Below are 23,491 nucleotides of genomic sequence, written 5' to 3'. Positions count from 1 at the left end.
ATGCATTTTGACTTTTTTTGACTTGATTTATTTAACTTTCTGTTGAATACTGTAGTCACAATGACATAATATTTTCCAATCACTGCTTTAGCTCTTTTAGATATCACCAGATATAATTTCCAAATGCTGGACATCATGGCAGGGAATTCTGTGCAACTGAAGGTTTAATTTAAAGGGATCAAACTAGAAACATTGTTCGTGTTTTTCCTGTTCTTTGTGCATTTGAACATATCCACTGTAAGCTCAAAGTGGAATGCTGGGTCAGGTGTGTCTATGCTTGTGTGTGATTTCTGATCACTACTGCCAATCACATGTGTGCTAAGCAACAGCCAACTGCCTAAAGGACACTTTAGGATTCACTTTAGGAGTCAATGACATCAACAAGACTGTGAATGCAGCGAGGAACTTGTGAAAAGCCTGTTTTAGATGTCAACATGCAGGTTGGACTTAAAGTGATATGAATATACCTTCACATACAGGATGATGTCTATATATCAGTGTCGATTACGTAGAGTCTCATCCTTTAAGCCTTGTCGCTCAAGTAGAAGCGTTTTTTTGTAGCAAATGGGTACAAGGATACTATAAACTACAGTGCCCTCTAGTGGCACTACAAAATGCATTTTGCATTGTAGGTGTAACATCGGAAGCAATTAGCTTTACCTCATCTGTTTTTGCAAAAAGCTAAGATCATGAAGAACCTGACAGCCACATTCAGGGGAAACCAGTTGTGAAGCATCGCTGAATGCCAATGATAAACATTTTAAACCAGAGGTGAAATCTTTGGTGTTTATGTTGCTTACAGTGACTGACAACTTCTTAAACCCCAATATCCTCCTAAAACATGTGCAAATAAATTACTGCTGATTCATGATGAATGTTCTTCTTTTACAAGCCCTCTATTGATTTTTTTTTACAGAGTCCTCTCCGAGTTTAAGAGACTAACATAGAATAATAAGCCCTGGGGAAGTTGTGTAAACACTTTCTTTTTTGTTTTGCTCTTCAGAGCATTCATATTATAACCATTATTATTATTGTCACTTTGAAGCACAATATAATTATCTTAAGGCATCTGCACAGACAATGCGGTGCAATAAAATAATAAACCAGTAGAAAACAAAAATTTACTATGTACATTGAGTCATATCAAGTGCTACTCCACTTGTGGTCCACAGAGCAAGAGGGAGGAGAGTTTGTGAGAGTGTGTGTGTGTATGTGTGTGTGTGTTCGTGTTAGGCCGTCTCGTCACTCTCAGTTTCTCGACTGAAGTAATAGCGCACTGGAGGACCGGGCAGATCTTCGTCACCATCCACCTCAGGGGCAAATGATACGGTAAGGTCAACGTACTTCCTGCCTGATGAAGGTTTGATCAGTTTATGCATTCTGCAAGGAGAAGACAAATAGAGATATCGTTATGGAAATGCATAAGAAATCCACAAAGCATCGTGCATCATTTTTCTAATTGCATTTGATGATAGTCATCGCACAGAAATTACACACATTAGCTGAAACATGTACGATTTTACAGGGTAAGATAATTTTTATAATCAAAGTAAAATAGGCTATTTTACAGTTGGGCCTTACGTCAGTTTGAGTCTTTTGTTATGGCCCGGCATAACCGGCACATACAGCATCTTCACTCCGTGAACAACCATAGTGGGCTCAATTCCGTACTTCTCCTGAAATGAAGCATAAAACCTGTTTGTTCCTTTGTACTAAGCAATAATTCATTCATTCTTAACAAATTAATTACATATCTTAAATGTAATTTTAGGAGACTCTTATTTAAATAAAAATAAAAATCATGTTTATGTATATTTTAGATTCACCAAGGCTGCATATATTTGATCAAAACAGTTCTGTAGTAACATAATATTACAATTTATTTATTTTATTTATTCCTGTGATGGTAAAGCTGAATTTTCAGCATCATTACTCCAGTCTTAAGTGTCACATGATCCTTCATAAATTGATTTGCTGCTCAAGAAACATTTCTTACTGTGTGCTGCTTAATATTTTTGTGGAAACCATGATTCATATTTTCATGGTTCATCATTTTAGATGAATAGAAAGTTTTAAATAGATTTTTTTGTAAAAAATGTAAAAGTCTCTTTACTGTCACTTTTGATCAAATGAATGCATCCTTGCTGAATAAAAGCATCAATTTCTTGAATTAAAAAATCTTTGAGGTGAATTTTAGAAAAGTGTTTCAAAAGGGCAGTTACATTGCTGTTTCAATGAAGTTCAGGTTTAGAAAAGTTTTTTTTTTTATCTGTAAAATAAACTATTATTTCTATCACATTAAGAGTTATGAAAAAGTGGTTAAAATGCTTAAAGGTATAGTTCACCCAAAAAATTTAAATTCTGTCATCATTTACTCACCCTCAAGTTGTTTCAAACCTGTATGAATTTCTTTTTTCTGCTGAACACAGCAGTGTCGGTAACCAAACAGTTGATGGACCCCACTGACTTCCATAGTAGGAAAAAAAAACACTATGGAAGTCAATGGGTGCCATCAAATGTCTGGTTACCAACATTCCTTAAAATATCATCTTTTGTGTTCAACAGAAGAAAGAAACTCATACAGGTTTGGAACAACTTGCGGGTGAGTAAATAATGACAAAAATGTTTGTTTTCTGGTGACCTACCCCTTTAAAGTGCCTTTAACATTATTGACATTCAGGCTCAAAAGTGGTACTCACCCTTACTGCGCTGATGAAATCAGACAAGGTGAAGTCCTCGTGACCGAAGATAGTCCAACGGTCCCAGATGGAAAAGGAGATATCATCTCTGGTGAAAACAAAAAGATCAAATTATACGAAGATAAGAAACACATATCTATTCATTTTTACAAGTGCCAATCTGTGCATGAGTGTTGCTGCTACCTGATCTGGGTTCTCTTGACCGGAGCGGTTTCTGTGAACACCATGACTGGAATTGCCAGGTTGAAGAAACAGTTTTTAAACAACTCAAATCCATAACCACCAGCAACTTTTACCAACTCAATTGACACCTACAAAGAATGAATAATAACACAATCATAAATACACAAAGCAAAGGACTAAACACAACAGGAATCATAATAGAAAACGATTTCCCTTTAATAGGTGGGGTTTTTTTTCTCTCTCACCAGTCCAGCGACGGCAGCTGTAGATGTGGCGATAGCAGGGATGATTTTGCCAGCAATTCGTTTGGTCTGTAGTCTGTCAGCGGCCTCGATGGCATACATATGAGCTCGCAGAGCCGACGCCGACGCTACAAAATCCATGTGTCCGTTTGAGTCATCATCCTTTTCAAAGAACAGCGGAGTCATACGTAGCCTCTCTAAAGACAAAAAAAAGAAAGGAAAGGATACAAAATATGAGTAAAAAAAGTGTATGGAAATGTTGGGTATCTTGGTTAAGAGTATGTGGATGAGAATCAACAAACCAGGTGTTATAAAGCTGGAGCTGATGGCCTCCTGTAGCTGTGAGATCGCTTCTCTCTCCTCTTCACTGCTCACTGTCATTTTCAAATGATCAGGCTTCTTAACAGACTCATCTGTCTCTATATGCTGATACAAATACAGACGCTTAGTAGTTATTTTCTTAAAGGGGAAGAGAGCAATTTCTGCACCACTAGTAGCAATTTTTTTAATTGTTTGTCTATTAATATATGCATATATAAATGTCTTTGTCTGCTGCATTTTGCACCATAAGTGATACTTATTTTATGATGCCATTGCAACTATAAGGGGAAGAAATCAGCAAAGACCTAGCGATTTGATCTGAAATCAATATTTTGGTCACAATACAAAAATAACACAATTCTATATGCAGAGAATCCCAAACTTTTTTTATTCAGGCAAACCTCTTTTAAAATATTTACTTGAAGTACCTCCTGAAATTCAACACATTTGCATAACACATACCTATTATGGCAAAGCTTCAAGTTACATGATCCTTAAGAAATCATTCTAATGTGCTGATTTGGAGCTCAATAAACATTTCATATTATTATTAATGTTGAAAACAGTTGCACTGCTATTTTTGTGGAAACCGTGATACATTTTTCAACAACTTTCATAAATAGAAAGTTCAAAAGAACAGCACTTTTTTTTTTTATATAAATCTTTGGGAACATTTTAAATGCCTTTACTATCAAAGTACTGACCGTTGTGTACAGTTAAACAAAAGGAAAAGTTTCTTGGTAAGAAAAAAAATCTCAATAGTTAACCTTTAAACAACTCAAAATTAGGTTGTGTTTTATTGATACATCACAAACAAACATTTTCAATAGTGATTGAATACTAAATACATAAATAACTGGTGAAAGAACACATACCTTTTCAGCTGGTTTGTATTCGGGAACCTCCACTTCAGCTAAAACACTTTGAACAGCCTCATAGGAAAGTTGCTATGAATTATTCAACAGCACATAAGAAAAATCAACAACAAAACGTTAAAGAAATTAATTCAAGAATTTTATTCAGATACCACACAAGTAAAAAAACAAAAAAATAAAACAGACCCAGACAAGTTGAAATGTAAAAAAATTTTACCTCTTCTGAATATGGAATTTTATAAATTCCAGCAAAAAGGCGAGCTGCGCTGACAACAAAACCAAAATGCCTGATGTAGGAGAAAGACATTTTTTCATGAACTTCCACACATTACATCTTTTTATTTTTTTTAAATCTCATTTCTCTCCATCACTGTGAGTAACAGTCTATAAAAAGAATATTTACTCAGATACTCACAGTGGGTCACTGAGATCAAACTCTATAGGAGAAGGCGGCCGTTTGGGAGACTGCCAGAACAGACCTGAAAAAAAGAGAAAAAAACACTTTTCGTGACTCTATTGGCTTTTAATACAGCTCCTCTGCACAAGTGAGCAAATCATGAGACTTACTGCCGTCTTTTAGCCGTGTGTCCAGTGGAAATGAGTGTAGTAGTTGTAATGCCTGAAATATTAAAGTAGAAATGAGATATGTCGTGTAAACATTGCATTTACACGCTTTATTTCAATGAGAAATATACTACTATAATATAAAGCATTTAAATGAATAATAATAGCAGTCATTAGTACAAGATAAACACTATTAACTTCTGCAGGACAGTTACCTTTCTTTTGAAGTACTTGTCGAATTTGAGTCGAGCAAGAGCTATACAGTGATTCCATTGAGTAGGTCTCCGACTCAACAACTTAATGACCTGAAATGATCCTTCCATACTCTCCCCAGCCATCATCCTCTGCACACACAAGCAATGAAATTAAACTACAACAAGGCTAAATTAGTCTGTTTAGGTAAGCGTGTAGTATATATCCTCACCTGTAACACATCCTGAGGTGATGAATGACTCTGCCAGAACATGTTGTAAATGGAGGGTTTGTGGGAGTAAGAGCTCTCAAACTATACACAACAAAAACAAGACCACAAATCAGATCACTCGCAGCATTTCCAAGCACTGTTAGGAGCTCTAAGGAGATTCAGTCGAACTGATTATATCTAAGCTTTTTTTTGTCGTTTGAAAACTTATGTTTAAAACTTGGTGACCTTGTTAAATGTACAATCTGAACAAACAAAAAATGTATTTCATTTAATGAGTTTAAGTTGTCAAAAGTCACACCATGGCTGTTTGTGGTGAAAATTGAAAAACCATTGGAAATGAAAGTAAAATACGGTAAAACAGAGCAATTGTTTTTAATGTGTTGAATAAGATCACACAGAAATTAAGAAGTGAGCCATCAAGAGTGCAAAAGATTCACAAAGGAGGGTTAATGAGGGATTCTTTAATTAAGGATTCTTTCAAATGAAACTTCTTTTAACTGTCTATATTAAAACATTTATCGCATGTGCTAGAATAAAAATCATGTCCCTGATCATCCTTCATGTGGATTTTGGTATTGGTAATGACATTTTTCACTTTTTGGAAAAAAACGTTGGATAAGCTGTCAGCTAGCATTCAATTAATGTTAAAACAGCTGCAAACCTACAAAGAAATGGATGATTTCTGGATTTAAAATTCTTAAATATTAACCGGTTTAGTGAAAACACTTTTAAAAAGTTACTTGCAAATCATCAAAAATATTACAATAAAATTATATTTCTTGTCTTCAAAATGTCACACTGCTACCCTAGCAAAAACTTGGTCACATATCACTTCTAATTTTTTATACTTATATATATACTAAAATAACAAAATAATATGATAATAATTACATTAGTAATAGGTTTGTTTGAAGATTCATTCTCTCTAAACCCCTCCTTTCCGAGAGCTACTCTGCTCTGATTGGTCAGACAGCCCAGTCTGTTGTGATTGGTCTACCACTTACAGCGCACCGGAAACAAAAAACCTATTACCATATTTGAATTTCAACATTTAGAAGACAATAGCACTTTAATCTTTACAATTTTGCAGACATTTTACATTCACAAACAGCAATATTACACACTATATATATGCTTTATACACAGCTATATCCACTCATTGAAAAATCAGCCTAATATTTATGCCTGGTAATGTGTGTAAGAGTGTGTGTTACTGACCTTGTCTCTGGCCCACTGTATGGTGTGTTCAATGACAGCAGGAAAAGACTTTAGAGTGCAAAACGGAATCTCCTCCTCCGGTGGGTCTCTCTAAGAAACACAACCACAGTTGAGAAAAAAACATGGGACAATGGATACACAAACTGACACACAGCCTATATAAACACATATACACACTCACATGGCTGTTGTAGGACTCTGTGAGGTTTGGGATGATGATCTCAGTGTGTCCTTTCGTACCCATGGTACCCGAGTCTAACAGAGCTTTCTGATTGGATACGCTCCGACTGCGAGTTCACAAAAGAGCCATTAAAGAATGTGCAATGAAGAACACTATATACATTGAAAAAATGAATTCTGCTGTTGATCATGGATTACCTATCCACATATCTCCGAGCCTCCACGTTGTCCAGTGCGGTGACCACCAGGTTGAGGCGGGAGAAGAAAGAATCACTATAAATGTCCTCTGTAGCAGGATATACTTTATTCAGATGAGCATCTATTTGGAGCTCCGGGTTTATTTCTAATGTAGCGGCTGCTGCTGTAGTGCTCTTTGGCTTCTACAGAGAGGGAGGAAAATGGGCAAAAAAGAAATGAGAAGTAATCCATGAATGAAAGAGCGAAAAAACGATCAAATTAATAAGATACCTGTATGTGGTGTGGTCTGAAGAGAAACTGCCGGTTGAGGTTGGATTTCTCAATCAAATCTGGATCAGTAACGCAAATCTAGGAATTGAAAAAAATGCAGAATTGTACCAACTTTCCGTTACACAAGTAAGTGAGAAGAGAAAAAACGAGTCCTGTCAGATGTATATCCCCACCTCTCCTGAGCATCTGTTCAATCCCACACCCAAAAGTGCCAAATTCTTCAGCATCTCACAGCCAATAGCACCACATCCCACCATAAAGACTCGAAAACTGTGCAGTTTCAGACACAGCGACTCGCCGATACACGCCCTCAATGCATCGTACCGATCACCCCTACAAGCACACGTCAAAAACAACATTTAAAGCAGTGATCCTTAACCTTTTTGACTCCAAGCTCCTCATTGTCCACAACAATATTTGAAGGCCACATGATTTTTCCAGTTGTTCAAGATTTACTGGATAAAGATTAAGGATACTTTTTTTTATTCACTAATTCCTACCTGAAAAAAATATTTTATAGCTTGGCATAAGAAAAAAACATATATATATCCTTTTTTTTTTTTTAAATGCCCATGGAGGTAAAAGATTTTATTCATTCAAAATGACTTTTCCAGGTCTAGAAGAAACATAAAATTAGGCTACCTCATTTTTCAAGTGAGAACCATGGTTCTTCAATGCCAAAAAACAAAACAAAAAAGTTGAGTGGAATAAAAAACCCAAAAAATCATGATCCTTAGTTTTGGCTTATTTTAAAGCTTTTTGTCTTCTTTAAAATAATTTGAAGTCATTTTGAGGCCTCTTGTAAGTTTGCTTTGGCCCCCTGGTTGAGAACCACAGATTTAAAAGAATTACGACAATGAGTAAATGATGACAGAATTTGCATTTTTGGGTGAACTAATTCTTTTAATTTCTGAATTAAAATGTAAATGTTTGTAGGTCAGAAAGAACAAAAGTACATCAAGAGATGTTACCAGTCTAAAAATGCTGTAGAAACATATGAACTAACAAAACAAGATTGCTTCACACTCACCTTGGGGCAAATTCCTCAGCAGGAAGAGATTGGAGGGGCTGAACCACCTCAACTGCATCGAGATAAAACTGTATAAACACACATATAAGAAAGAATAAATACCATCTCTTCATATTAATGGCATAATAATGGCACTACCCTTTAAAAGTTGAGTCAGTAAGGTTTTTGTTTGTTTTTTTAATAAAAAAATAAAGACTTTTATTTAACAAAGATATATTAAACTGATCAAAAGTGACAGCAAAGACATTTAAATTGTTACTTTCGTTCTTTTGAACTTTCTATTCATCAAAGAATCTTGAAAAAATGCATCACGGTTTTCACTACAATATTAAGCATTAACTGCCATCAGCATTGATAATAATAAGAAATGTAATGTTTCTTGAGCACCAAATCAGCATATTAGAATTACTTTGTGGTTTAATATTTTAAAATGTATTGAAATTAATTTTAAATTATTAGAAAATATTAGAAAAATAGAAAAAAATTCAATTGCAATAATATTGAACAACATTATTGTTTTTTTCTGTATTTTTGTTTAAAATAAGTATAAGAGACTTCTTTCAAAAACATTCAAAATCTTTCAGACTCCAAACTTTTAAATGGTAGTGTACTTGAAAGACAAAAGAACATCTGACCTTTGACTTACCCATTGCTGAAGAGGGGAAAACTTTCCAGTGAGAGCCTTTAAAACCTCCTGACTAGCGATACCACCCACCGCTGCCGCTAGAGGAGAGAGACATCCCCTCGCACAGCGCGACACGCACCTCACCAGATCCTGGTTTATGCATACCTGACAACACACATTTTAAATTAGAAGATGGAAGTGTGAAGATGTGTGTTTGTAAAAACACTGTAAAAACACTGACTTTGTTTTTAAGCGTTTTGCTGATCTCCTCTGTGAACTTCAGGAGCAGCTCAGCATCCTGCAAACAACTACACACAGAAGAGGAAAATAACACATCACAATTTTAATTATCCATGTCAATCATAATCAGAGAGAGATAAAAAGAGAGAATTAAAAAATGCAACAAGCAATTTGTCTGTCCACAATGAATGAGAAATGACAGCCAATTAGAAAATATTTGATGTTTAATGTACAGTAATTGTATATGGAACCACAATTTTGACCAGTTTTGGGCGGGTCTATTCAGCACAATGTTGCATAAATAGATACTAGTGATGCACCGAAACACTGAAAACAAAATGTAAGATTCCATTTAGCCGCAAAACTAAAACTAAAAAAAGTTTTGGTAATTGAATTTGGGTAGTTGAACTACCACAGAATTCCAGAAAAAAATAAAACATTTCATAGGTCCCTATCAAATTTGTATTATTTTTATTGTTATTTAATTTTTTACTTTATATTTTTTATTTATTAAAAAGTTTTATGAATTAAATTGATTATACATGCTTTTGACTATTAAAACGGAATATGGGAAGAAAAGAAAATAGAATTTTGAAAAAAAAAATTGATTTCATTGGGTCCTGTATAAAATACACATTGTGTGTACAAAATAGACGCTGAAACAGTCAAAACGCATCATCGGAAAAACTGTTGCTGAAATTTTGGTGTATCACTACTATAAACCAAACCCTCTTGCCCTGGTTACTTTATCATGCCACGTCTAATGTAGGACAAAATCTATTTAAAACATAGTGATCTGCTATTGGTAAAGCTCGCTAGGTTTCTTTGGCACAGCTTGAAAGAGGAAAACAGTTATTTACCCGATGTTGGGGAGTCTAGCATGCTGTTCCAGGAAAGCATCCAAAGCTAACATGATAGTATGGAGCAGCAGAGGGACCTGAATGGATAGGGTAAATTTTTTTTAAGACAAAAAGTGACTGATTCGCATGTCAATAAAAATAACTGGACTCCAACAATGAGAGAGTCTGTGTTTGACCTCGGGTTTACTGAAGTCTGGAGTGAGGAGCCGAGGATCGGATAACTGCTGCTCCATTGTCTCCTAAACAGACCATAAATAAAGAAAAGAGTTACTCATTATACTTTACCACTATTAAACAGACCAACTGAAGTTGTTGTTAACATACAAAGCTGAAGGTTTTGGGAATCTTGACCAGGCGGAAGATTCCTCCATGAGCATATGGCTGGAATGATGATGTATCTCCAATTGCAAAACTGTAGGGAGACAGAACTAAATACACACACAGAGACAAGAGTGTTAAGTACATCAGCAGAGTACATCATTGTGCATGATGAAGGTAGAGTTTGTGTTCATACCTGTAACTTGGTGTGTGGAACTATTGAGTTCACTCATGCCATTGATCTCTTTAAAACACACACTCTGCCCAGTCTGGAGGCCGTGTGTTCGGCTGTCCATACACGTCACAACACCAGGGCTCCCCTGTGATTGGATGCCAAGCAGGAAGTTAAAAAGCGACCCATATCACAGAATTGAGCATTTCAGATTAAGTTCAGCATTTAGGCTAAGCATCTGTTCACACTTGGCAGGTTTGCGCTCGTTGTATGTGCGTAGACTACATATGATGGTATCGTTTTAATCAAACCCAACATGCCAAGTGTGAACACACCCTAAATGTGACAAAAGAAAGGATAACATGCCAAAAGTAATGTGAAGGTGAGATAGTGTTGCCTTTGGCTTGCTCAGTTGGGGATATTTAATTTAATTTTATCAATCAATAAATTCCACTTGAAACAAACCTTGTTGTATTATTTTAATTTAATACTGTGAAGCTGCTTTGATACAATCTGTATTGTGAAAAGCGCTATACAAATATACTTGACTTGACTTGACTTGACAGTGAGGTGCTTTCACTACCTGGCTGATATTTTGGATGAAGACTTCTTTTGGTTCTTCTCCAGTAGGGTCAGACACCTCAAACGTCTCCCCAAAATCACAGAACACTCGCGAGCAGATCCCAAAAATATCACAGCCAATGAACTGCACCAAAAACAAATTTTTAAAGCATCCAAACAGAGAGTTATAGCTATGTGCAAATATGTCTGGGAATATCTGTACCTTAATCGGAGGCTGCAGAGAGTGGCAGAAATGGTTGATTCGTTTCTGTAAGCTCAGCTTTGTTTCTGTTAGTACTACACACTAAAGAAAGAAATACAAGAATAGACACATTAAGTATGATATGAACATAAAGAATAATCTAATTGGAATAATGATCAAAATAATCAAAAAATGATTGTTGCACTTTGAACTTGGAGTTTTCATGGAGGGTATCTGACCTGGTATCTCTTCAGGAAGCTGAGGTCAGTGCTTTCATCCAGGACATCAGTGGACACAGTGACCTGAACATATGGGTTTAACTCAGCCACTCGCGAATGGACAGCCTCCACCCTTAGAGAGAGAGAAAATCATTGCTTTATTGAAAAAAAAAAAGAAAGCTAACAACCTAGAGTCGGATAAGGCCACAGAGGCACTTATGTAGGGTCTTAACTTTATTAAGGGTGGATATGACCAAAATCTTATGAGAAATTTTACATCACGGGAAATATATATAATATATATAATATATATAAAAACACAATTTAGTTATTTTCTTCTGGAAATTAAATCCAAAAAAGGGATTGAATTCAGTCTGCTTGTAACAAAAGTAACTTTAATGTACCTTTTCTTCTGGCTTTGCACATCCTCCTCTCTGATGAAGAAGTTGGTGCCCAGATCCCACACTTCACATCGCTTACTGTCATGAAGGGTGACTGCCTACAAACACACATGTGCAAATCTCATAACACGGTCATAACACTACTGAAAAGTAACTGCTCAGCAAATAGTCCAAGTAGCCAATAACAGTAAAAAGAGAATACACAATATACTATAGATAATAGGTGTTCAAAATTTATATAAATCACTATATAAACTTACAACTTCACTATACTTTAAAAGTTTGGGGTAAGTTTTTTTAGAAAGAAATTATTCTAATTCAGCACAGATGCATTCAATTGTTCAAAAGTGACAGTTAAGACATTACTAACAATACAAAAGATTTTAATTTCAATAATAAATGTTCTTTTGAACTTCACAATTCATCAAAAAATCCTGAAATAAATATATCAATGTTTTCACAGAAATATTAAGCAGATATTAAGCAACCATTTTCAACATTGATAATAAGAAGAAATTGTTCCTGAGAACCAAATCAGCATATTTGCATATTATAATGATTTCTGAAGGATAATATGACACTGAATACTGGAGTGATAATGACTTCTAACAATAAGGATGTTTGTTTTTACTGTATTTATATATAAAAAAAAATGCCAAAGCCTTGGTAAGCATAAGAGACTTCTTTCAAAACGATAAATACAACTTTTGAACAGTAGTGCATTACAAAAAGAATAAAAAAAGTAGACATGATATTTTTTTGTATGCCAAGAAAACTGTATACAGAAATTTTGGTTACACTTTATTTTAAGTGTCAGTATTACAGTGTAATTATACATTTAAGTACTGAGTAATAATAATTAACTACATGTACTTACTATAGGGTTAGAATTAGGATGCGGGTTTGGTTAAGAGTTAATTGCATGTAATTATGCATAATTTATCGCTATTACTACAGTAATTACATGTAACAATTATGTAACAATGACACTGTAAAATAAAGCTACCGAAATTTTCTGTATATAGAAAAACCAAGAAGAAAATTAAAATCTAGACATTTATCTTACCTTCACTCCTGCCAGAACAATGTTTTTTGCTGCACAAGATGAGAGATTTTTGATTAGAAATTAAGTGGTGTGAATTACAGCACTAAACACAAATTACAAAAAAATGGTTAAACTGTAGATGAGGAACATGGTATAAAATGTATAACTCATAGGATAAGGAAGCGATGAGCTTATTGGAGGAAAAACTAAAGAAAATACATATACATGAATCCTTGAAATCTCAGATCATGATATACTAGAAACTAGATCCTTTTAACACCCTTGTACTAAGTATAGTCATTTACAATTTCTAGAGATTGTACAATTTTGGAAGTTATGATAGTCTTTTCTTCCATTTTGTGACGTATATCCGAGTGAAAGCTTCTCGATCAAGAAAAAAAAAAATGTAGGGTGGGACTTGATTTTGTCCAAGGGGAATTTATTGGATTGTTGTGGTTTGCGAGTGACAGGATGTCCTCGCGCCAGTAAACACGTCATCAGAGAAGAGAACTCATTGATAGTGGAAGTTATTTTGAGTAAAGATTACCAGAACACATGCATTTAAAAAATATATACTGTATATATATATATTTGCATGGTTGGATAAATAATTTATAATAAATATTGCAATATTTGAAAATATATATATTGTCCATTTTGATTTTATGGTGACTTTAAAAGCATGTAAATAGGAAAACAATGAAATACAATTGTATGAAAAAGTGGTGTATGAATGGACATTGGCACCACTCACCTATTTCCACTCCAAGAGCTCCCATTCCACTGACAAGCACAGAGGACTGGGCCATCTGCTGCATAGCACTGTCCCCCAGCACATACCGCTGCCGACTGCGCACACACACATAAACACACACACACACACACACACACACACACGCACAAACAATTAGGAGCAGCAAAGTTGGATTGAATCTGATTCTTGAAGTGCGCTATTATGCTATTTTAAAGTCTCCTAATTTTGTTTTGGTGGTCTCCTACAACAGGTTTACATGCATCAAAGGTCAAAAAACAGTTTCATTTTCTCATAATAAACATTGCACATCACCACATTTTTCAATGATTCTCAAAAGACTCAATGGATGAATCAATCTCTCTAAATCCCTCCTTTCCACAAGCTACTCTGCTCTGATTGGCCAGACAGCTTAGTCTGTTGTGACTGGTCTACCGCGTTCAGCGCGTATCGAAAAACAAAAACGCCCATTGCCATAATTAAACTTCAGCTCCATCCGGAGGCTTCCAACAGCTCAGCGATTGTACACCGTAAACTAAAGACAGTAACGAACGATAATGTCTATTTTACCATATCAATCAAGATCATATCAAATTGGAAGATGCTCACCATCAGCATTAACAAGTGTATGTCCATCAACAAACCGATGTGTATTTTTCTAATTTATTGCGGTGAACATGTGGAAACTGTATCAATAACATACATTAGCCGAGCTCTAACGTGAATGAATGACTGATGTAACAAACGTTGGTAAAACATATCTTGCTCCATCCTTTATCTTTACTCAAATTAGTGAGAACGACAGATGATCTGCATTAATAGGCAAAATGAAGTCAGCATCTCCATAAAGTTTGTCTGCTGAAGGAAGCATGAAGTGCTCTGAAAATGTCCTGGTAGACGGCTGCGTTGAGTGGACGGCACAGTGGACCAACACCAGCCAATGACATGGCTCCCCAAACCAACACAGACTGTGGAAACTTCACACTGGACTTCAAGCATCTTGGATTGTGTGCCTCTCCATTCTTCCTCCAGACTCTGGGACCTTGGTTTCCAAATGAGATGCAAAATTCAGAAAAGAGGACTTTGGTCCACTGTGCTTTATTAAATCCAGAGTCAACGCAGCCGTCTACCAGGACATTTTCAGAGCACTTCATGCTTCTTTAATTTTCCAGCAGGATTTGCACCTGCCCACACTGCCAAAATAACCAAAACCTGGTTCAATGACCATGGTATTACTGTGTAATTACTGTGTGATTTCATGTAATATTCAAATTTTTTGAAATCCTGTTTTTGTGGGTTTTATGCGCTGGAAGCCCAAATTATGTACAAATAAACAACTAAATACTTGAAATCGTTTAAGTTGTGGGCCCTGAATCTATAATCTATGGAAGTTTAACGTTTTGAATGGAATTATGGAAATAAATAAACTTTTCCATGATATTCAAATTTTTTGGAAAGGGTCTGTACATCAATAATTAGTCATACTTACAGGATGTGATTCTGAGGAGCAAGTTAGGCCACATAAACTGGGTAGGCTACTGACCCATCTTTCTAGAGCAAGTGTTTTGCGAATACCGCATTGATTCTAACCACTTTTAATTTTAACCACTGATTCTTCACAGCCTCATCCTTTGGAAGTGAAAATAAACCCAATTTACTTTCATAGCGGAGAGCACAGCGTCTTGATGACATGATATCCACACGAATGAGCAAGATGTCCTGTCCATGCAGAACGTAGGCGTGCATTATGCAAATTTATACTACAGGGCTGTTGAATGCTTGAATCTGATTGGTTGACGAACGTTCTAAGGTGTGCATTATTTTCAGGGAAACGCACGGCTAAAGTAGGTCCAGGCAGGTCTTGACCGCATTACAGTTCCATATCACTTCGCGTAGTCAACTGTAATAACGGAAAGTAGGATACAATTCATAACAAGAAAAAGCATTTCGCCCCGTGCGCTTGATCTGCAATTTTCAATGTCTAGCTTCACAATCAATAGAAACATGCAGTTTAATTTTAATAAATAAAGTATATAGTCCTATCTATAATCAATAGAAAATTAAACTGAATATATAGGCTAAATAAATGGATAGTCCTGCAGCACTGATTTTTATTGCAGATAATATAACAAATAAATAATTATTGATAGGCCTACTTGTTAAAAGGGCTTTGTGTTTTTCATTTATAGTCTACTGTCATCTGTCAATAATGGAAAAAAAATGAACGAATTAATTGAAACGAATTGAATTAATAAATAAATAATAATATTGACGCACATGCTTTTCTGTCTCATTATTGCAACATCTCTCTCTAATAACTGCATTAATAACTGGATAATGAATGTAACTTGATACTTATGACTGATCATGTCCAAACGCGTGTTCAGCGCGTTCAGTCTGTGTTCAAAGTCGGTGTTTAAAATCTGCTGCAGTCGATCATGTCGATGAAAACAGTCAGAGAATGTGTCAGCTAGTCGTGTGGGACCAGCATTAGTCTGCTATCAGCGGCTCAAACCTCCGTTACTAACTCTGAAATGACGTTTTGGAATTAGCAACGGAGGCATGGGATTAGATGCGTAAGAAATTAGTCCTTCATACAAGAGCATTTTAATGACAAAAACTTTACAAACGTCTTGAAATACATAATCTGAACAATGTTTAGAGGTGTGGTAACTGTAGTATAAGCGGAATAATTGACTTCAGGCCGTTGAATTATTAGAAAAATAATGCACACCCGAGGTGTAACGGCCACTCCGCTTCGCGTCGTGACCGCATTACCACCTCGGGTGTGCATTATTTTTCTAATAATTTAACGGCCTGTCGTCAATTATTCCTTACGTAGTTGTGACGTGTGAACTTGGCGAAAATAGATTTGAACTCTAAACGACTCGTTTGAGCCGACTCTTTTTTTTTTTTTTTAGATAAACTAACTTTATTTAAGATGCACTTTCAGCTTTACAACTTTGCAGACTGTTTACATTCACATACAGCTACATTACACACTGCATTAAAGATCATTTTCAAAAATCCATAATAGTGGCACTTTAATCAGACTCTATACATGACAGAAAGCAAAGCCTGTCTCAGTTCTGTCTCAGTGGTCCTGTTTACACCTTTTATTAAGATGTGTTTTTCTGATAGGATCTCAAGTAGACAAGGGAGACACATTCCCGTTTACACCTGGTGTTTTAATCGGTCTCTTTTGTTCACTTTCTACCACTTCTGTCCTGCTTTCAAGGGGAGGATTTATGGGCCGGTAAATGTATGAGTCTTTTCAGATGTTTTGATCTAAGGGATGAAATAACCTTGCACAATTTACATATGAAAGCACCTGGAGACAACGAAAAAACATACGGAGAGCATTGGCTTTCGTTTCTGCTCTGATAGCTGCAAGACCATGCAAAACACGGTAAGTGCGTGTTAGAAATCACGGAAGTGTTTGTCGTAGAAATTTTAAACTGTATATTAAACTAACCATGTTTCTAACATCTAACCTTATTTGAACAGGATGTATTGTACAAAACCAATGGAAAACTTTTTGTGTGTGCATAACATAGTTTGGGAAATGAAACTAGACAGTCTGTTAGAATCTTGTGATTAACGAATTAAGTCATCATTAAAACAGTTTGCTTGTGCCAGTGACAGAGGAAAAAGGTTGGGGCTTTTGAACCAATTGAACCAATCATATTGAGGGTGACATGTTAGTCTTATTTGTTTTCTCGATTCTATAAAAACTGTTGTATTTGTGTTTGACGGTGGGATTCTCAATGGAATTTGTCTGAGATCCTCCGGCCTTGATTCTTCTTAGGAGAGATTCCCTGAGAACTTCTCAGGAAGATCTCCTGGTCGTGATTAAAGCATTTAAAGGACATTTGCTGAAAGTCTGTCTGTTATTACTGCTGCGCAGCAGGTCAGTTTAGGGAAGCAAATTAGTTAGAAACTCGGCCAGTTGTCGACTGAAGACGCAAGAGCAAGAGTATAAAGGTTATTAAAGGGATAGTTCACTTTGAAATACATTTTTGGTATGTTTTAGCTTACCTCAAGGGCATCCAAGATGTAGGTGTCTTTTTTTCCGCAGTAGTTTCAATTTTGATATTTTTAGGTCAAACCGTTCTTGTCTGTCAGTCATATAATGCAGGTCTATGGTCACTGTCTCAAAGAGCATGCACAGAGTCCAAATTAAAACAATTCCCCGTCGTCCAAATTAAACAATTCCCCATCGTGAGTACACATTGATGGCCTAAGACACGAAACGAGCGGTTTGTGTGAGAAAACTAACAGTATTTATATAGTTTTTACCTCTTATACACAGCCATGTCCAAGTGATCTGATCTGACGTGTGCGCAGACTGGTGCATAGATATATACATGATTTGCAGACGCTAGATAGTCGGGTTTAGGAAGAAAATCCACCACATGTTCTACCTCTGGAAGTGGGCGAAAGTGGACAAGCTCAAAATGTTTTAGACCCCAATTACACCTGTGTTTAACATAATCCACTTATGATCCAATCGACCAAAACGCATCTTAAAGGGGTCATATGATGCGATTTCTTGTTTTCCTTTTTCTTTAGTGTGTTATGTATCTGTTTGTGCATGTATAAGATCTGCAGAGCTACAACGCTCAAAGTGTCAAACCTAAAGAGATATTCTTTGTAAAAGTTAAGGCTCAGCCACGCCTTCCTAAAACGCTTTGTTCAAACACGACCCCAGAGATCTACGTCAGTCTGTGGGGGCAGAGTTTCATAACACCGCCCAAATGTACACGCAAAGAAAGGCGGCGTAACTTTTATTCTCGGTGTGTTATTATTGCCGTCGGCGCCGCCATGTCGTGGAGACACTGTGTTTTTCGTTGCAAAAGCCAAACTACTTTTGTTCTGGCAAAGTGGATCGATCAGTTTGGTCATCTGCATTTTCCGGTTCAAATTCGGGCTCGAATTGATAAGTTAGTGCCGACATTATCACCTATCATTATTGCTTAGGGAGCTGATGTTCCACATATGGTAAGGGGTGTGACATTTCCATCACGCGCTTAAGGTTTTTGGGCCAATCAAAGCACACCGCGCTTTTCAGAACAATGAGCTTTGTAAAAATCGAGCTGTTTCAGAAAGGCAGGGCATAGAGAAGCAACAATAATGTACAGTGTGTATGTACAAATAATGACTTTTTTTTTAACCTAAAACCGCGTAAACACATTGCATTAAACCAAATACACAAAATAATGTTATTTTTAGAACCATCAGACCCCTTTAATACCAGGTGTAAACAGGGCCAGAGTGTTTCAGCTTCAGTATTTACAGTGTACCTGTACAGAGAATCATCTATATCCATGGAGTCGGCCATAGTGGGAAGGGGAGAGGGGGTGTCCAGGTGTTCCTCTGTAAGATTCTGTAGGAGAGATAAAGAGAATCTATTCAGTGCTGACAAATTGAAGTTTACGGCTGCAAACTTCCTTTTGTCAAAGATCTGGGTATGTCACGCATGTTACTTTTCAGACCCTTTTGACAGACATTATCTACAGTAGCCCTACAACATGACCTGCTCACGACGAGCACCTCAGGAGGACTGGCAAACCAATCTGTAAACCGGTTCGAATGATTCATTCAAAAGAACCGACTCAAAAGAACGATTCATGGGCAAATCTCTATGGCTTAATTAAACATTTTAGAAAAAATATAGCCTACTCACAACAGAAACCATGACTTTTAAAACTGTACTCATTTCCATAACTTTTCCAGCCGTTAGATGACACCATTTTTAAAATCCCCTGTCTAATCTGTCCCGGTTTTCCTTGAGCATTTTAGCCCTGAATGACTTGACAATTAATTCTGCCTGCAGTGCCAGTTCGGTTTTATGCATCGTCATGCTTCACATAACTTACATATACTTATGAAATAATCAATACATTATGACTTTCTAAAAAAGCAATCTGTTTGAGCACTGGCACACGAAATTACAGATATAACGTGTATAATATCCTCTATATAAAGACGACAGGCTCTAAATGAAGATCTGAAAACAATATAAATCACATCATCACAAAAACATTTCATATTTATCTGTAGATCGTTAAACATGTAATAAAATCATCAGTTCATCATATTGCTTACTCATATCTATGTATCATTAGCACATCGGCTAACTGAGCTGTTCACAAAATTTGCTTATCTGATCTGTTTAACTATAAACAAATCAATCAAATCTGCAGGCACGACTCAGCCACATGCGCCTTTACGACTGTGATTGCTTGATTTCAGTGAGTCGTGGTTTAATGTAAGGTCTGTAGCATAGAAAGAGAGTGGATTAGCTACCTGTCAATGTGCGCTAGGAACGGGACGGGAGCAGCACACTTCTTCTACTGCGCGTGCGCGCTGGGGTTTCGTGATGGGAAACTATCTACCGCCACCTAGTAGAATGGGTTACTCAGAATCATTTATTGACAAGTATACACTACATACACTCATAAAAAAGAATATGTCTTGGTGACAAAAGATGCTCTCAGTGCACAGAAACAACAACAATAATACACAGTAACTTAAGGACTACAGATAGTAAAAAAAAAAAGATAAGTGGAATAAATAATTTTTGTATGCATGTTTATCTCAGTTTTTGATTCGCCATGACATGGTTGCCTTTCATAATGTGTTTATTGTTCAATATATATATATATATATATATATATATATATATATATATATATATTATGTGAAGACTTCAGATGCAAAAGCCTCTAAATGCCATCTGAAATTTACCTCTAGAATGATCATTTTTATCAAGCTTGTATGTTTATGTTCACTTATTTCACTTTAATGGCAATGAAAATGACCTATTAATTGTCATTAAAGTGAAATTACTGAACTTAAATATACGAGCTTGATAAAAATACTAATTTTAGAAGAAAATTTCAAATGGCACTTAGAGGCTTTTGCATCTGAAATCTTCATATCAAATTTTTTTAGTACATTTTTTTTTTGAAAGTGCAAAAAGAAAATGGTCATTTTTAAACAGCTCAGTATTCTGATAAAATATTCAAGCACCTTATACATTTAGCAATAAACTTCTTGAAATATCTAGTTGGTCAGATGATTTTGTGAAACAGGACAATAGGCCTTTTCATGCTGTTTAATATAGTTGGCATGTTTGATGTGCATTCATTATACTCATCTAGTGTTTCAGCATGAGACAAAAAAAGTTGTTTGTGCTGATCAAACCTGAACCAGAAACATTCATACATACACAAACACACACACACACACACACACACACACACACACACACACACACACACACACACACACACACACACACATTTTAACTCACAGTTCCATAGACGTGGGGCAGCCTTGAACTGCTACCCCCAGCAAATGATATTTAAAATCAGATCTTGCACAGATGGTTTTAACAGAAACACACATAGGCCTCAAACTTAAGACCACAGTCCTAAATTAGTTTGTTTTCTTTCTCTTTTGTCATTTTTGATTGATGTGCTTAAAAGTTAATGTCTTAAATAAATCACTTTTCAAAATTTCAATTAATTGTTTCTATTTCTTTTTCATATGATATTTGGTTTAAGTGTTTTTCAACATTCATTGCTTTTCATGGGCCTACATTTGCCCATTATTTGCTTGAGACCCTGATTAATGATTGACTGAAACCAAATCAATAGCCTACAATTGATACCAGAAATTGAGACACACACATTCAATGTGCTAGTGATTAGTTATGGTACTTTGGAATGTAAAACAAATAAACAAACAAAAAACATATCTTACATATTTGCTCCCAGGCTCATGTTGTGTGGAGAGAGAGTAAGGCTACATGACCCATTGGTTTCCTCCCCCTAAACTGTCCACACACTGCATTAGCTGCCGCTTCCAGCTTCTATCATCCTTTACCAAAGACCTCTGCATTGATTGCCATTGTTCGTAATGTGGTGCAGTAGAACAGCGCTCGGGAGACTGCAGAAGATCGCCCCGTGTACCGTCACCGGATTTCATCGCGCGATGTCCATGTTACCCAAAGTTTATGTGACGCGCAAGGTGCCGCCGGACGGACTGGACATTCTCCGCAAATCCGGACAGTAGGTTGAAGCAGTCAGTCACCACACTGTTATCGTTTGCGGAAAATCTGGCCCCAAATGTGATAAATAATAGCCTACAATATTTTAAATCGCCTATTGATTGTGCAAAACAACGTCAAAAATGGATTTTTGACTGATTAAAATGGGTAGCCTAACATAACACGTCAGGTTTAATTTAGTTAACTACATTAGTGAACATAAGCTAACAATAAACAATAGCCTAAAGTATACTTATACAGCATTTATTAATCTTAGTTAATGTTAGATTCAACATTTACTAATACATTTCAATTTAGATCAATTTGAACCTATTTTAACTTTTAATTAACATTCACAAAGGTTAATATGGTATGAATTGCTCATTGCTGTTATGTTACTTCATGCATTGACAAATATCAAATTAGACCTTATTGTAACGTGTTACCAATAGCTATATCAAAAAATAAAGGTGCGGGTACAGGTTACACTTTAACATTGTTTTTCGTGGTTGAAATCGAATTCTCTTCACAAGCACCGCTCTGTTTCAAGTTGGTCCAACAGAAATCTACTTGTTTTGATAGTGACTTTTGTGTGAGCTGTGTTTCTTATATCGCTAACCTATTAACCATAGAAAATGGACATTTTTGCCCACAAAATCTCAACTTAAGTGTTTTTGAGTGGCTTTTTTGAGAGTTTCTTTGGCCCCAACATGAAGGTGCTTTTCACACCCCTTCACGTATTCGGAGTTACTGAAAAACTAGTTATCATCTTGAATAAAAAGTTGTACCCTAATAATTTCATTCATTATAGCAGGCCTATATGTAACATGGACACAGCCAAGTTTAGCCTACTAAAGCAGCTATAAGGTACATATTTTCCAAACCAAAGGCTTGTTCAACATGTGCCAACTGGAACCTCTGCTCAGTTGAAGATAACCGAGGGAGAAAAAGTTAATGAAAAACTTGTTTTGACCGACTGGCTGAGCATTCTCATTCTGAACATTAGTCATCTGGGTCTCATTTCTATACAGATTTTAAAACGATAAATCAAGAAAACAAAAATCAAGAGTCAAGAAAACAAAAACAGTGTCTTTTGACGATCTGTCATTTCAGTCTGTATAACTTTGATTTGAGAATTTGTGGGCAGCTACAATGATGTTTCCTGTTTTGATCAATTTATGGAGATTTAATCGAGCCAAATATGCAAATCATTGAACTGCTCTCTTCTTACTTTCTCACTGATCATAACCTTCTACCCACACAATATAGGGTGCAGTTTGAGATGTGGGACTCTGATGACCCTGTGCCCCGAGTGGAGCTGCTGAAAAAGGTCAAAGGTTGCGACGGAATACTGTGTGTACTCACGGAGAAGATTGACGCACAGCTATTGGACGCTGCAGGTTAGCTTGCAATGCATGATCATTAGGTTGAGACAAAAGCAGACAAATTCAGTGACGTGTGTGTCTCAATAATGCAGGCCCAAATCTAAAAGTCCTCAGCACCATGTCAGTGGGCTTTGATCATCTTTCTCTGGAGGAACTCAAGAAAAGGTCAGTTGTGCAAGTCAAATTTAGAGATGAATTTCTTGAAGTGAGCATTGTTTACGTGGGCTTGTGTTTTTCCAGAGGAATCCGTGTGGGATATACTCCTGAGGTACTGACTGACGCTGTGGCTGAACTGACTGTTGCCCTGTTACTCGCTACATCCAGAAGACTCATTGAGGCCACGCATGAGGCTAAAACGTACTAAAACTAACAGCACTCACACATTTGCTTGTCAATCATGCACTGATCCATGTTGATTTATACTTGTGTTTAGGGGCGGCTGGGGAACTTGGA

General features: G+C 36.3%; 2 protein-coding genes across 3 annotated transcripts in view; one reads left to right on the top strand and one right to left on the bottom strand.

Annotated features, from left to right (window-relative positions):
• Positions 1-5: 5 nt before the first annotated feature.
• Positions 6-20,004, bottom strand: uba6 (ubiquitin like modifier activating enzyme 6). 2 transcript variants are annotated; one of them, XM_082164763.1, is made up of 32 exons: positions 19,907-20,001; positions 18,901-18,983; positions 13,601-13,695; positions 12,868-12,896; positions 11,805-11,899; positions 11,422-11,533; positions 11,204-11,284; positions 11,003-11,125; positions 10,444-10,567; positions 10,254-10,357; positions 10,106-10,168; positions 9,930-10,006; positions 9,071-9,137; positions 8,851-8,994; positions 8,205-8,272; positions 7,348-7,507; positions 7,175-7,252; positions 6,905-7,086; positions 6,708-6,813; positions 6,527-6,616; positions 5,309-5,389; positions 5,100-5,228; positions 4,888-4,939; positions 4,736-4,799; positions 4,538-4,607; positions 4,321-4,392; positions 3,427-3,550; positions 3,128-3,321; positions 2,883-3,010; positions 2,700-2,787; positions 1,582-1,676; positions 6-1,380 (listed from the first exon to the last, which is right to left on the bottom strand). In XM_082164763.1, the coding sequence occupies exons 2-32, from the start codon at positions 18,936-18,938 to the stop codon at positions 1,230-1,232; spliced, it is 3,084 nt and encodes a 1,027-aa protein (XP_082020889.1). In that variant the 5' UTR covers positions 18,939-18,983; positions 19,907-20,001; the 3' UTR covers positions 6-1,229. The 2 variants fall into 2 exon arrangements, with proteins under 2 accessions (XP_082020889.1, XP_082020888.1); XM_082164762.1 differs by having other exon boundaries at positions 3,128-3,550; positions 19,907-20,004.
• Positions 20,005-21,419: 1,415 nt separating this feature from the next.
• grhprb (glyoxylate reductase/hydroxypyruvate reductase b) overlaps positions 21,420-23,491 on the top strand; it is a 3,675-nt gene continuing 1,603 nt past the window's right edge. The window contains exons 1-5 of the mRNA XM_082164765.1: positions 21,420-21,675; positions 22,923-23,053; positions 23,131-23,203; positions 23,279-23,395; positions 23,472-23,491. The exon at positions 23,472-23,491 is cut by the window's right edge and continues 69 nt beyond it. Of these exons, the coding sequence (XP_082020891.1) occupies positions 21,524-21,675; positions 22,923-23,053; positions 23,131-23,203; positions 23,279-23,395; positions 23,472-23,491 (493 nt within the window). The 5' untranslated portion in view covers positions 21,420-21,523. The remainder of the gene's footprint in view (positions 21,676-22,922; positions 23,054-23,130; positions 23,204-23,278; positions 23,396-23,471) is intronic.

Source organism: Leuciscus leuciscus (genome assembly GCF_965113295.1).
Source record: "Leuciscus leuciscus genome assembly, chromosome: 3".
Lineage (NCBI taxonomy): Eukaryota > Metazoa > Chordata > Actinopteri > Cypriniformes > Leuciscidae > Leuciscus > Leuciscus leuciscus.
The sequence above is the reverse complement of the archived record's forward strand: the minus strand, read 5'-3'. Positions and strand labels throughout refer to the sequence as shown.